The sequence below is a fragment of the Halichoerus grypus genome, chromosome 4, assembly GCF_964656455.1.
Source record: "Halichoerus grypus chromosome 4, mHalGry1.hap1.1, whole genome shotgun sequence".
NCBI lineage: Eukaryota > Metazoa > Chordata > Mammalia > Carnivora > Phocidae > Halichoerus > Halichoerus grypus.
Window position 1 is genome coordinate 75,982,761 of NC_135715.1, and position 16,400 is coordinate 75,999,160.

Here is a 16,400-nt window from a genome sequence, read left to right on the forward strand (position 1 = left end):
GGCTGGGGAGCTGCCGAAGCAACGAAGACGAAGTGTGGACTCAGAGCCATCATCTTCCGTGGTTTGCTCCCCAGCACTGATGGGGAGACAGCAGGGGAAGGGGACGACAGATCAACCCAGGGTGCGGATGTGGTGGAGTGCTTTTACTCCATCACCATTGACTCTGTTACCAACAGTGGAGTGGCAGAGATTATTTTTTAAATTTCTTTAAATTCGGCTTTGAATTTTTTTTTTAAAGATTTTATTTATTTATTTATTTATTTGAGAGACAGAGAGAGAGACAGTACAAGCAGGGGGAGCCCAGAGGCAGAGGGAGAAGCAGACTCCCCGCTGAGCAAGGAGCCCGGTGTGGGACTCGATCCCAGGGCCCTGGGGTCATGACCTGAGCTGACTGCTTAACTGCTTAACTGACTGAGCTACCCAGGCACCCCTTGGCTTTGGATTTTATTTATTAGTCCAAAATGTGAATGTTTCTATCCGGAAAATGAAAATTAACTGTATTTATAAGGCATTGAACCGAACAGCTGTATTTCTTTTCAACAGGACAAAAGAGAACTACAGATGAAGACGACCAAGTTTCTACTCTTTAAGATGCGTATGTCATGGAATGCACTATCAGAAAGGCAACCATGAAGTGAAAGGGACCTGGGCTATACGGACTCTCAGCAGCCCAATGATAGGACTAGAGCAAGTGTGATGTGGGGTTAAGCAGACCAAGGGGTCAGGAGTGTTGCTAAGAGAGGTGTTGGGGGTGGTGGGTGAGGGATTCAGGCTGGCAATGGATAGACAGACATCTGTGAAGGCCTGGGAGGCAGGAAGCGAGTTATCTGAAGGGCTGGAGGTCAGAGGGGATGCTGAGGCTCCATCATGACATGAAGAAGCATCCCTGGAAGGGAGAAAATCCCAGGTAGCGAGCCTGTGACCGGAGGCTGACGTCACAGTAGCTGAGACTGAGTAAATTACTTCACTAGACTCCGTTTCTGTTCTTAATCCTGTTTCCAGATCACTTGGCCTAGAGGTCTGTTTCCCACCAGGATTGTATAGGACAAATATTATCATGCATGTCTTTGAGGGAGAAAGAAAGAAGGAAGAAGAGCAGAGAAGGCAGTTATCACAGGAGAGCTGGTGGCTGGTCAGGGAGGTGAACAGGCCTTCACTGACCACATTTTGATCCACGGGGTTGACTCAGGACTTTTACAGGGCGCTGTGCTGTTCTGAGAAACTCTGTTATGCCAAGAGCGAGCTCATTACTTTAAATTTCTCTTCAGTGCTGGGTAGATTATAAGCATAACTATTTGGTACTTTAATTATGATAAACACCATAATTAACACTGAAAAAATTATAAGCCACAAAATGGCAGCAGATTGTCTATAGTATTTCTCTGCACATACGATAAAGTGAAACAATTTTTTCCTGCTTTCAAGGATGTTCTTCTTTTTATTATCCCACAGTCCTGTAAGGTCTTGCTGTGTTTATTTGACCGATGAAACAATGAAGCTTTGAAACTTCTGCACCAAGAAACAGAAAGGACACCATAAAAGAAACACATTATTATGGCCTTGAACATCTGTGCTGAAGGATACACAAGCTCAAAAATAGTTTTGCTTCAATTGGGACTAACAGACAGGGCTGCCATCTGGGAACTGGAACAAAGATACGAAATTGGGCCCTTGCCCTCCCTCTTCCGCACAGACTGCTTAACCCTTTGAGTGCTAGGCTCCATTTAGGCGCCTGGACGCCATGTCCTTGTAAAAGTATGACCTTGTCTGTTCCGCCTCCAAGTGGAGAAGGCAGCGTCAGGATAGGCACGCTTTCACCCAAGGACTCTGCATCCTCTAATTGTCAGGTTCCCTGTTATTAGTAAAGTGGATAATTTTTATTTACCTCACTGCAGTATTTAAAGAAGTAATCTCCTGTGAAATTACTCTAAGATGATGAAACTTAAAATTATTTCTGCCCATTACCTTCCAACTAGGAAAAAAAGGCATACATGTTTTTGCACAGCCTCATATGGCTGGGTCTACGCTGAAAAGGGAATCTGGATCTAGATCGGGTTTCTTGCTATCTCCTAGTCCAGCAGAATGGATACTGCCACTAATTTATTTATAATTTTACAGTTGATATAACTGATTGTAAAGAACGAAACCCTGGGTGAAGTTGGAAAGAGCCCACTTTTCTGGAGGCTTGGAACATGAAACAAGTTAAGGAATTCAACCAATGCCTTATTTCCTCTTTTAAAATTATTAGAATCTTCATTTGGTACATGAAAAAACTGGGTCCCAGAGAAGTTAAATAACTGGTTTGAGAGTTAGTGCTAGGACCAGGACTCAAAATTACGTCCTCTTCACAGAGGTTACATGAGCTAACGCATGAGAAACATCCAGTGGATAGTGGTCTCCATTCGTCCTGGGATGATCAAAGTGGGTAGTTACATGAGTGTCCTTTCAGCGCTAATTAGTATTGGAAGTTAGAGAGAAACTCCCCCAATTTTATTGTTCAGATCTTCATCTGTGTCCCTAAGCCCTAAAGTAATAGAAAACAGTTGTGATGAACTAAAATCTTTCGGCACTGATGTAAAATCTTCAGTTAGCCTCTTCCAAATTTGTGGCTTCCCCCGAGTTTAGGGAAAAAAAAATCAATCAAATGCTATTCCTCTGTGATTTTCTTCGGCATCACACAGAGCAAGCAAAATATAACAAATATTATATTATTAGTATAACAAATCATTAAATTAATTAAATGTATTTAAATTAAATTTAGTTAAATGATTAAATTAAATAAATTAATAATTAAATCTTAGAGAAAAGGATGGAAAGCCTATTTCTTAAAGTGCATACATTTATTGTATCAGCTAAAAATATTGTGTTTAACTAGTCTCCTTGCTTCCGCCCTTGCTCCCCTGAAGTCTATTCTGAACAGCAGCTAGACGGACTTCGTAAAGGTGAAATCAGGCAGTGTCATTCCTGCAGCGAGGCGGGGGTCCTTACAATGGCCTACCAGCTCCGCTCCGTCTATGCCCTCTCCCCAGTCCCTCCACCCCACTCACTGGGCTCCAGCTCTGCTAAGTGTGTTGCTGGCTCTGCCCCAACACGCGGTGCTCAGCTCCCTCCCTCCTCCTTTCCTGCAGGGCCCTGTCCTAGGATCACTTTATCTAGGCCTTCCGTTGACTACCTTATTTTAAAAAACATCCTTTCTCTGGAGCATTAGAATGCTAATTCTTTGAGCACTGAGAATTTCATCTGTGTTTTTCACTGCGGGGTCTCCAGCGCCCACATCAGTGTTCAGAGAAGGCATTCAATGTATTTGTCAACGAACGTGTGGACAGACTGATCCGCAGGTAAAACACAACACCGCAGAGATGTCCTTATGCTGATTCCACTGTATCTAGACTAGCATTAGGCACTCAAAAAGTACTCCCTGACATGCTTCCTGACTTAAACAGCCTAACACCAAAAAGTGATTTTTCTCATTTTAAAGAAAAGCATGCCTCTTATAGCCACTGGAAAGCTTTGCAGAAGTGATGAGTTTCCAATGACATTTTTGATTTGATACTGAAGATTTTGCTCATTTAAAGACAAAATTCAACATTTCATTTCACAACTCTTGGGTCTCATGACAGAAAATGAAACATGTTCAGAAAACACTAATTACTGCAAAGCTCAGGCTGAGAAATGCAGATGAAATGTCTGGTCCCCTTCAGAATTCAAGATTTGCTGTTTTAAACTCTGCTGGTGCTTCTCTTCTTCCTCCTCAAAATCATGTGCCTTAAATTAAATCTCCTTCCTTAAGTAGTTGCTGTAGGAAGTGGCCAGGCATTCACCCTTGTTTAAAAACAAAAAGATCTCAATCCATTGGTGAAGGCGACATATTCCAGTCCCTTCTAGAATGTGAGCCCACCGGGGACCAAACTCTGGTCTCCTGGCACAAGGTGAGGCCTTATATACCACCTCACGAGAATAAATGTCCTGCCGGAGGAAGGGGAGGGCATTCTAAGCTTAAACGCTGAGTATTTCCGCTATAGGTTTGGCATAAACTGTTAGAATGCTTTCTCCACGTTTATTTATATGCTAGGCATTTAATGGGCACACCCACAAATCACGGTTCCATTTGCAAAAGTCCGTAACTTAGTGAAACAGGCCTGTTGGATTTTATATTTTTTAAATAAACTGTATTTAATCTAACATTCATTTAATTTAGTGATGGCCTTTAACAAACCACAACTTGTTTCTTCATGAGTAAATATTTAAACCGGCCCACTGGCTTTAAACATTTCAAAGAGACTGAAGATAAAGGGCAGAGAAGTCAGATTTATAGCTGACGGGGTAATAATCAACAGCTACCGTTCTGGGGGCGGGATCAAAGCCCGTGGGCGACCGCTGAGCCTCCAGCTCAGGATACTCCTGCCTCCCTGACATCACAGGCACACAAGCCCTTCTCCAGAGCATCTCCAAGTTCAAGGGACACTGTCACCTGACCAAGTCAAGGCATTTAAACATTCCTTTCCTTTTTTTTTTTTTTCACTTGGAACAGTTAGTAGCTTACAAATATTTAGCACTTCGATATTGGAGCAAAAGGACGAATGTCGAGTTAAGAAACATTTTTTTAAAGAAGTTTTGATTTCTAGAACTGGAATGAAACTAGGGCTAAGATAAATATTTGAAATAGTGACATCATCATACAAAGCAGTAGCATTTATAGCACACTTTTCCTCTAAAGAGGTCAACACAGTTAAACTGTCCAGCTATTTTTCCCACATCCTTGGGAAAGGAGGAGTCTGCCATAACACATTTTTAACCTCTTTGTAGATTACCATTGTTCACCTCTTGGTAAGCAAATAAGCTGAATGAAGGATTAATCATTTTCTATGGAAATCAGTCTAAAACAATTATAATGGGTTTCTGCTTTCTTAAAAAGATTTCAACAGGGGTGCCTGGGTGGCTCAGTTAGTTAAGCGTCTGTCTTCGCCTCAGGTCATGATCCCAGGGTCCTGGGATCAAGTCCCGCATTTGGCTCTCTGCTCAGTGGGGAGCCTGCTTCTCCCTCTCCCACTCCCCCTGCTTGTGTGTGAGCTCTCTCTCTCAAAAATAAATAAATAAAAATTAAAAGAAAAAAGATTTCAACAAATATAATTTGATTGTCTCTCCACCCCTTTTGTCCCCCACCCCTTTTGTGGGGTCCAGAAAGAATAGTGAGAACTAGGACTACTGGACCCAGTGGTATTAGGGACAAACCCTCAGGGGTCAGTCACTGGGATGCATAGGTCTGTTTGCGCTACACTAAATGGCACCAAATCTCAGCAGGTTTGGAGCTTCCGTGGCTGCTTTGTGAGTGTTTGGGACTCCTCCCCGCTGGACCACAGGCTGCCCTTCTGCTTCTTGCCGTCTCCATCTCTGCCTCTGCTAGTTCCTTCCCTCCCTTCTTCCCTCCACTGTGGCTCCTTTGATTGGCATAACAATGCTTATGACAAAAAATAAATGGATTCCGCTGGAGAGCTGAAAAGCTGTTCCCCTTGGCAGGGAGCTCTCCTGGGTTCTATGGGGAGACTGGCGGATACCTGTTTCTTCGGTTTCCACATAAGCAACTTTTAACCACTGCTATTTTAGATCGTTTTCCAATATAATAATGGAATTGCATCCTACTGACAAGAAGGAAGGCAGATCGTAGGGAAAAGCAGGGAACTGCAGAGAGTGCGAGAAGAGAAGAGCGACAGTCCTTCAGGGACCAACAAATCAGTGAGTGTACAGCAGAGACAAGCTCCCATTCCCTCATCAGAGGGGATGGCTGGCTCTGTAAACCCTCAGCCTCAAACCAGGGGCTCTTTTGTCTGTGCTGAGTTCTCTTTGATCTCATTGTCTTCCTATCCCCTACCCTGAAAGTTCTGTTTAACAGGAAAGAGCTAAACTTGTAAGACTCCTCTTGGAGAAGTTCCCCTTCTCTGTTGCATTCACGACTTGCTCAGAATGCCCAGTGGCACCTGTCTGTTTCTGCAACATCCCCAAGGCCACGTTCCAGCCACGCAACTCATGGCAGCTGTCCCCTGGCCGGACACTTAGAGTCTTGGCCTGAGGACCAAGGACGACTTGAAAATCCTCAGTAAAGGGAACCCTTCATTAGCACATTGTGGCCTTGTGGGCCCATCCTGCAGAGGATCGATCCAGTGAGTACCCTGGGAAGTCAGACCACTAAGTATTGGTGCACTCATCACAAGAACTCTGCTGCAGAAATGATAAACACCCATAGATGGAATAAAAATCACATCCTGTTTCCAAAGCAAATGCCAAACACTCCTGGATCATATGCATCTCTTCCACACCCCCTCATATGGCCACTTCTTCTGATCAGATTCATTAAGCGTAAGTGCCCCAAGATGCAGGGTACTGGCTGCTGCCGAGAATGCCAGGAACTGGGTGTTTAACCTCACCAGTCTATTGCCTAAAATATTCAGGCAACAGCTGAAGTCTGCTTGTAATTCACCAAAGGCAAGGTCTCCTCCTCAGCCTCCTCCTCCTCTGCTTTTAGAGAAAACCTTAAGGTTGGTACTGATTTCAAAGCACTCCCAATGTATTTCCTTTTAAATGTGTTGTATTTTCTTTAAAAGAGGTGTTTACCAGGCACCCTTACCTTAAAATAACCTCGCAATAATTGCACGTCGAATGTTAATCCCTTTGGACACATAACTATGGGCTCCCATCCACAGTGCAGAGATAGGGAAGGCTCCCTCCTGCACAGAGATGTGAATAGCAACAACATGTCTAACAGAGCAGCCTTAAAATCCAGCTGGAGCCCAAATACCTACATGGTACTTTCATCAATAAGATCATTAAAATAATACTTAGTGGATGAAAAAAATTATACTGCAAGTGGGAAAAGGATACAAAGTAGCATGTGCAGCATAATTACATCCATTTTTCAAAAATCAGCGACATAGACAAAAAAGGGATGGAAGAAAACCACCAAGATGCTGGTTTTTGTTTTGTAAGCTCTAATGCGGGAAATGCTTTACTTATGGTAGTCTGCCTTCTTTTTTTCTACAAAACTTTAAAAATTATCTTCAATGAGCAAATATTTCTTTTAAAAGCTTATTTTGATGTTACTTTTATCTGTTACTTAGAAGGTAGTTTCAGTTTCCTTTGGAAAAGGATTCTTTTTTTAATGTCATTTATTACTTATTAGTATAGAGATCTGCTGTTCTTTGAGGCCAGTAAGCCATGTAGAATTCCTAAATAGTTCCAGGCCAACAGAGCTCCTGCTTTTCTCCCCCCCAACCACCCTGCTCCCCCACAGTGACTTATCTGGTCACTTATCTCTTCAGAATCACGTGGCTTGTTTTATAAAGCCCCCAAGAACAAAGCAAACATCTAGGTTAAACACACTTAAATAAAGCTGTACTCGGATGAAAAACCGCTTTGAATTTTTTCAAAACCATTTGTTCCAACCACGGTATTTGTTCCAAATTAAGTAAACATTGCTAAAAGAAATCATACAAAATCTGCATTTCTTATCAGGCCCAGGGCAGGATATAGTTCTTCTAAAATTTCTTGTGTGTTTTTCTCGATTTCCCCTTAACGCTCTAAATGGGTGCACATTTTTAGGAAGTGAAGATAAAGTGATGAGGAACAGAGCCTTGAGCAGGGATTTTTATGTAAAGGGTGCCTTTTATTGATCTGCAATTTACAGTGATGTCACTAATCAGCTCTGTGCTCCATGCCCAACCAGTCATTCTCACGAATTAATGCTATTGGTGACCTGACCAAGAGGTTATGAGTGGATAATCAATTACAGTTACACGTCCATCATTATTTTGAGGGGAGGGAAGCTTTGAGCTCATGTTGGTTGGGCATGCGGACTGAGGCCTTAGGCGGTGGGACAGGGAGGAAAGAGACCAGCCTAAGTAGGGTTTCTTCAGACTGGTACTCTAGGATTTCAAGTAATCAAACACAAAAATCCACTGCAGCCCCTTTCTAAGTATCCTTCATCGCTCACCTGCCAGTGGGGGTGAAGGACAGCAAGACAAAATCAAAGCCAGCTGCATCATGAGATCCTTCCCATGTGGGACAAGTCCCAACTTCCATATCCTCCAAAGAGCACACCTGGGTTGGGATGGGACTGTAGGAGACTCAGGGCAGAAGTAGTCACCATTTAGAAGAAAGCAGGCCAGCAGGTAGATAGTCATTACTGAGCTCACTCTGAGGCTGGTATGTTTCTGGATAGGAGTTCATTTAGTTCTATTTAAAATCTGCATGAGATAATAGTCCATGCTCATGGATTGGAAGAATTAACGTTATTAAAATGCCCATACTACCCAAAGCAATGCACAGATTTAATGCAGTCCCTATCAAAATTCTAATAGTATTTTTTCTCACAGAAATACAACAAAACTTCCTAAAATTTGTATGGAACCACAAATTCCATGGACAAAGCAATCCTGAGAACAAAAGAACAAATGCTTCCTAATTTCAAACTATATTATAAAGCTACAGTAATCAAAACAGTATGGTATTGGCATAAAAACAGACTCCTAGATCAATGGAACAGAATAGTGAGCCCAGAAATAAACCCACATATAGAAGGTCAATTAATTTATGACAAAGGAGCCAAAAATAAACAATAAGGAAAGGACACTCTTGAATAAATAGTGTTGGGAAAACAGGACAGCTACATGCAGAAGAATGAAACTGGACCACTTTCTTACACCATACACAAAAGTCAACTCAAAATGGATTAAAGGCTTGAATGTAAGACCTGAAACCATAAAACTCCTAGAAAAAAATCAGTAATACACTCTTTGATATTGGTTCTTGGTGATGATTTTTTGGATCTGATACCAAAAGCAATGTCAACAAAAGCAAAAATAAACAAGTAGGACTACATTGAACTAAAAAGCTTCTGCACAGCAAAGTAAACTATCAACAAAATGAAAAAGCAACCTACTGAGTGGGAGAAGATATTTACAAATCATACATCTGATAAGGGGTTAATATCCAAAACATATAAAGAACTCCTACAACTCAATAGCAAAAAGAAATCTGATTAAAAAATGGGCAGAAGGTCTGAATAGACATTTTTCCAAAGAAGACATACAGATGGCCAACAGGTACATGAGAAGATGCTCAATATCACTCATCACCAGGGAAATGCAAATCAAAGCCACAATGAGCTGTCACCTCACACCTGTTAGAATGGCTAGTATCAAAAAGACAAGAAATAACAAATGTTGGCGAGGATGTGGAGAAAAGGGAACACTTGTGCACTGTTCGTGGGAATGTAAATTGGTGCAGCTACTGTGGAAAACAGTATGGAGGTTCCTCAAAAAAATAAAAACAGGGCACCTGGGTGGCTCAGTCATTAAGCGTCTGCCTTCGGCTCAGATCGTGATCCCAGGGTCCTGGGATCGAGCCCCACATCGGGCTCCTTGCTCCGCAGGAAGCCTGCTTCTCCCTCTCCCACTCCCCCTGCTTGTGTTCCCTCTCTGGCTGTGTCTCTCTCTGTCAAATAAATAAATAAAATCTTAAAAAAAAATAAATAATAAAAATAGGACTATCATACAGCTCAGCAATTCCACCTCTGGGTATTTACCTGAAGAAAATGAAAACATTAACTCAAAAAGATGTATGCACCCTATGTTCACTGCAGCATTATTTAGGATAGCCAAGACATGGAACAACTTAAGTGTCCATCAATGGATGAATGGATACAGAAAATGTGACATGGATCCCTTGGAGAGTTGACAGAAATATGGAAAGTTTTCAATTTTTGTGTTTCTGTTAAGTCATTACTTTGGTTTACTTTGGGTATTATATAAATATAAGAAAATGTATTTACATTTATTTAAAATTATTCTTGTGTTATCAACACAGACAATATTTTCAAGACTTGTTTGTAGCGTGCTATCAGCTGCACATTTAGAGCACAATTTACGTATGTTTTGGGGCAGCCTCAGAGGTGGCCTGAGTCATCCCTGCAGCAGAAGTACCTACAGACGTCATATAAGAAGCAAACAATGCTTTGCTATGACCACGAACTTCATTTGGACTCTTGGTGCTACCAGGAAACCCACTATTTTCTCAAATCAACTTCCCTCCCACACTCTGTGATGAGAATCTCAAAGACCTGTGCTTTTCCAGCCTCTGACTTCCTTGGCTCCTGCCTGACTTGGCAGAACACAATGCCTCCTACTTCACACACATACAAGCCAAGTCTATGAGCCCCTCACCCCCTGCCACTGAATGCAGAAGTCCATATTCGTTGCCCCACTCCCCTCTTTCACTGGTTGGAGCAGGGAGCACTCCCTCCTTCCAGAGAAGGCCAACCCAACAAGTGTGCTTCAGGATCCTTTTCCAGAAAACCTTATAGGACTGATAATTCTACTGTTCTCTCATATAGTCAACCTCTCTCAACTGGACCCTTTCCTTTAACCTGCAAACAAGCAAATGTGTCTCTCACCTCAGAAATGAAATAAAACAAAACCCCTCCAATGCCTGCATATTCCCATGTCACCTTCACAGGCAAACTTCTGGACAGTTGTCCGTGATCATCTCTATTCCTCCCCTTATGTTAGCTTGTCATTTCATTATAATCTGGCTTCATTTCCATTACTCACTAAGATTGTGCTTGTCAATGTCACCATAGATGTCCAGGGTGTTAAGTGCAAAGGAAATTTCCAGGGTCAACTGATCCGACTTGCACAGGAGAGGATGCTCTCATACTCTCCTTACTCCCTCCAACTTCCCTGGCCCTCGGTTGGTCTCCTTTTCTGGCTCATCCTCCTCTAACTGATCTATTAGATCACAGCTCGAAAGTCATGGTTCTGGAAAGTCTTCCCTGATGTTCCTACCTCATTATCCATTACACATTCTCAGGGCCCTGCAGATCCCTCCCGGCACAGGACTGGCCAGTCACGCTTCTACATCTATGTGGGTAGTATCTGAATACTGTTTAATTTGGAGCAGGTATTTGATGACTCCTCCACTATGCCATGAGCTCCAAGAAGAAAAGAATTGGGGTCTATTTGTCCATCATTGTGTGCCTGGCCCCCAGTAGGCACTCAAATATTTGTTCAACAGTTAAATGAAAAAGGCTCTGTCTCACAGGACGATGGTATTTTACTCGGCCAATCAGATTCTCTCCTTCAGAAGCATGACTAGGAAATACCGACCAGTCCCTTGGAAGCATGAGGGGAAAGGAGGAGATGTAAACAGAGTCCCGCTGGCTAAGAAAGCATCAGTGGTGCTGACCAGAGCCCAGGGCAGAACTCAGAGCCTCTCCTGCGGCAGGGGGCTATAGCCCCCAGACTCCAGGGCTGCCCCAGGTCCCAAATAAGAGCTGCCCCCAAGTTCAGGGAAGTCCCAGCCTCTCACTACTACATATATCCTTGAAACAAACCCCATTACTTTTTTTTTTTTTTAAGATTTTATTTATTTATTTATTTGAGAGAGACAGAGAGAGCACAAGCCGGGAGAGGGGCAGAGGGAGAGGGAGAAGCAGACTCCCTGCTGAGCAGGGAGCCCACCGTGAGACTCGATCCCAGGACCCTGAGATCATGACCTGAGGCAGACAACTGAGCCACCCAGGTGCCCCAAACCCCATTACCTGAGGAAGCTTGAGTGGTGTCACTTTCTTACAGCTGAGTCTAAATAAAACAGGAACTCCTCAGCAGGGAAAAATTACTGGAGAAGTAGTTCTTTGTGGATGAGTTGAAATACTCAAAGTAGAAGAAATGAAAACATAAGGCGCCTTACATAATTCCCCCAAAAGACTTCAAGATCTCTTTTTGAGGAGATTAGTTGTGCCCTGGAATTATTCCCAAGACCTGTGCCAAAGGCAGCAAACTTTCCTTTACAGAGATAAGGATTAACACTTACTAAAGACCCCTGACTGTTGTTTCATGATTTGAAAGGCTATTACCTTGTGCACTGCATTTGGGACTTACAAAAATAATTTGTTTTTCTTTGCTTTCTAAAGAGTTTCATATATGAAGAAATAGATCTATACATATAAATTAAGCTAGTTAATTTTCTTTTCAAATTGTAACTTACTCAGGGCTTTACAAGACATTGGAAGTTAAATGTGAAAACTATGTTTAAAGTCTAATTTATGACGTCTGAGCTTAGCCAGATCCCTAAAGGCAAAAATTCCAATGCCTCAGACTTATGACCAGATCATATTAAATTTAAACCGAGTAAATTAAAGAGAAAAAAAAATAATCCTAGTACTTTCCAACTCTACACTGGGCAATAGCAGTTACTTTACTAAATCTTTTAATGGTAGTTTGGGATGAAGTGCATGATCTTAATTTGCCTTCTGGATGAAATGATGGAAGAGCGAACCCACAGGCAAGCCCAGGTCACTGCCCCATTTTGGTTGGCAAGAGGACATGTCCTTTTGCAGACTGTGTAGCATAAAAGATCTCCTCTATGTTTGATTTTTAGAGTTTTTATTTAAATTATGAATATTAGAACAAACAGGGCACCTGGGTGGCTTAGTCAGTTAAGCTCAGGTCATGATCTCAGGGTCCTGGGATCGAGCCCCGCGTCGGGCTCCCAGCTCAGCTGGGAGTTTGCTGCTCCCTCTCCCTCTGCCTGCTCCCTCTGCTTGTGCTCTCTCTCTCTCAAATAAATAAATAAAATCTTTTTTAAAAAGATATATTTCTTTCTTAAAAAAAAAAAAGAATATTAAAGCAAACAAAAAGTCAACATGTAGTAGATTACATCAGCCAACAGAGGACAGATTAGACAGCTTGGTTTTTCTTAGGGAGACAATGTGTGATGACAAAAGCACAATGTTTGGGGGCGTTAGACAGACCTGGGTCTGAATTGTGTCTCCACTATTTCCCACCCAACAGGGGAAAGTTCATAACCTTTCTGGACCTGGTGTCCTCACTGACAAATGTAGGCTGATGATGGGGCAGTGAGAAAGTTAAGTAAAACAACAGTTTACCTATTATGACTGATACATAACATTTGATACTCCATTTGTTAAATGCAAAGACTTATTTGGCAAATTGCTTGCATATTATAAAGAAGAGGGTCACCACACATTTTTGTGAAACTTAGAAAGAATCCCTTTTTTTTTTTTTTTTTTTTTTTGCCTTTCTACTACATCAAACGAAGAACAGAAAGTAATGCACTTTAGTAAAGGACATAATAATATGGACTGCAAATTCCATGACATTCTTGGAAACGTAAGTACTGTGTGGCCTTATCAATAATGCAATAACTTCCAGTTAGTTCAGAGGGGGCTTTTGTCAGAAAGAAGCAAGGGGACATCAAAGCAACCCTAAATATGCACATCCATATTAGCAATGCTCTCTGGAAAGGCATGAGCAACCTATTCACAGGATCAAGCACCTTCCCTCACCCTCCCTGCTGGACTTCGCTGGTGCCTGTGTACTAGAAGCACAGCTCACTAGAGCCCTGCTTAGCAAAGACAAGCCCTGAGCACACTGGGGGAGCCCACCTGCTGATTTCTTTCCCCACCCATCACCTGTGAGTTTCCATTGGCCAGATCTGTAGTTAGGATCAAGAAAAGTGAGGAGCTACTCTCCTTCCTATTCAACATCAATGCAAATTGATAACTTGTAACAAATACCTTTTATATGGAAAGAAAAAATACGATCAAAAAGATTATTGTTAAATACAAAGAATAAAAGGCAAAATTTTCTCATTTACAGTTGTATTCCCACCATGCAGTGGGTTTTCTCCTCCTGTTTACTTGTTAAATGAAAAAAATGAAGGAGTGAAGGAAATGAGCCAATATTTAATTTAAATACATTAATTAGGGCAGGTGATTCATGGAGAGGAATGTCTCTGGAAAGGCAGGGAAGCCACCACGTGATAGTACAGGGAGTAAGAAGGGAAAACACAGGAATTCATGGGGCTGAGGCAAAGACATTATGCCTTAGGATTTGGATCACCTAGTTAATTGGAGTTGCCTGAGTAATATATCTAGAGTGAGAGATAAAAGTTTGAATGAAACAAGCAGCAGCAAAATATCTGTATTTCACTCTGAGATTCAAATCAAGGGACACAGTTGGCTGACTGAGGCACATAACAAAAGGGCTTTATATCCTGCTAGAAGCTTGATAAAAGAAAGCATGCTATAAGCCCCACCGTGGAGAGAGATTTTGCTCCATTTGCTAACTGTAGAAAAGTTTCTAAGAAAAGGCCAAGAGCCCTTCTGCTGTGTTTGTATGGAGTTCACTCACAGTGTGGCTCGTAAGGAGGAGGAGGGTCTCCGCAAGGTACGCACTCCATGTCTTGAAAACCAACAAGTTTTGTCTTCCTATAAAATCTAAAAGAGAAAAGAAAAGAATCCTCATTAGCTCTTTCTTCTAAGCTCAAAGTTACAACAGATTCATGATAAATTATCAGTCCTCTCCATTACCGGTTTTATTTAAAAAAAAAAATAGCAACTCAAAGGCTTAAATACAACAGTATCTTAGACAGACACATCCTTAGATGCAGTGACTACTTAAGAAATATCAATTTTACTAAACATAACTTTGTAAATTCTACTCAGCCCCACTATATTGAGGTGGTGGTGCTGGTAAGGGAATAGGAAATCAGTGGTCTTTGGCATTTCTATTGTCATTTAAACGACAAAACCCCTTCTAAATCAAGTGCCAGTTTTTAAACACTTGAAATTCAGAGACCAAAAAAACCAAGCAAACTATAAAAGTAATGGAAAAATTTAGGGAGATGCTTATACAGTCTTCATAAGGGGATCTAGAAGGATCTAGGCATGATAAGAAACAGCAGCCAGAACGGAAATCAACAGTTTTCACCACACCCCCTCACACCCCCCACAAAGACCCACACACACCCACACATAAACACACATGCACACCGATACATACACACACCCGCACACACACACATGCACACCCATACATACACACACATACACACAGATGCACAGACACATACACACACCTGCACACCATCCCCACACACATAATACACATCTGCACACACACACACACACACATACACACACCTGTACATACACACACTTGCACACACATACACACAGACACACACACATACACACTTGCACACACACATACACACACATGCACACCCATACATACACACATGCGTACACACAGACACACACACCTGCACACACCCACACATGCACACCCATACATACACACATGCATACACACAGATGCACACACCCGCACACACCCACACATGCACACACATGCACACCCATACATACACACATGCATACACTCAGACGCACACACCTGCACACACCCACACATGCACACACATGCACACCCATACATACACACATGCATACACACAGACGCACACACCTGCACACACCCACACATGCACACACATGCACACCCATACATACACACATGCATACACACAGACGCACACACCTGCACACACCCACACATGCACACACATGCACACCCATACATACACACATGCATACACTCAGACGCACACACCTCCACACGCCTACACATGCACACACGTGCACACCCATACATACACACATGCATACACACAGACGCACACACCTGCACACGCCCACACATGCACACACATGCACACCCATACATACATGCATACACTCAGATGCACACACCTGCACACACCCACACATGCACACACGTGCACACCCATACATACACACATGCATACACACAGACGCACACACACATACAGTATTAAAGACATCTGAAGAGCAAAAATAAAGCATCAGCAACACAGTTAATGGGCAAAAGAAAACTGAAAAATAGTTCTAATCATAGTATCCTCTATAACTTCAGTCTGTAGTAGAAACCTTAAAAATCATAATGGGAAAGGTGAACACTGCAATTGAAAAACAGGCAAAGGACATTAATTCCCCAAAGAAGAACATTTCATAATTTTAAAACTGCATAGTTGAAACTCTAAAGAGCATGATGCAATTAAATTCTTAAAAATTTAACATGGAAATGTTTAACCTCATTAAACTAATCGAGTAAAGGCAAGTTGCAATGAAAAGATCCCATTTTTACTTAGAAAACTGGGAAAGTGTTGGTGTGACCAGTGGCATTATAAATTGCTACTTGTAGGAGGGCAGCATAGCAATACGTCATCAGAATGCAATAAAATTTTTTATATATCCTTTAACCAGTAATTTCATTTTTTCGAGGTTTATCCTAAAGAAACAATCAAGTGGGTGAAGCTGTATTTATAACAATGCAATCACAGTATTGTTTATGAAAGGGAAAAACCCAGTTAGGCACAATTTCAATAATGCAACAGGAGATATGACTAACCATGGTAGTCCCAAGGCAATGGAATACAAAATGTCCTTTAAGAAACAATGATGTAGATCTCCTATATGTATTTTTTTTAACTCATGAAATAGCAGTAAGTAAAAAAATAGGAAA

At 41.9% G+C, this 16,400-nt stretch overlaps 1 protein-coding gene across 7 annotated transcripts in view; it reads right to left on the reverse strand.

The window, feature by feature from the left end:
- Positions 1 to 16,400, reverse strand: part of TNFRSF19 (TNF receptor superfamily member 19) — an 89,885-nt gene that overhangs the window by 32,024 nt on the left and 41,461 nt on the right. For all 7 annotated transcript variants that reach the window (XM_078070564.1, XM_078070563.1, XM_078070562.1 and 4 more), the window contains one exon: positions 14,205 to 14,290. In XM_078070564.1, the coding sequence (XP_077926690.1) occupies positions 14,205 to 14,290 (86 nt within the window). The remainder of the gene's footprint in view (positions 1 to 14,204; positions 14,291 to 16,400) is intronic.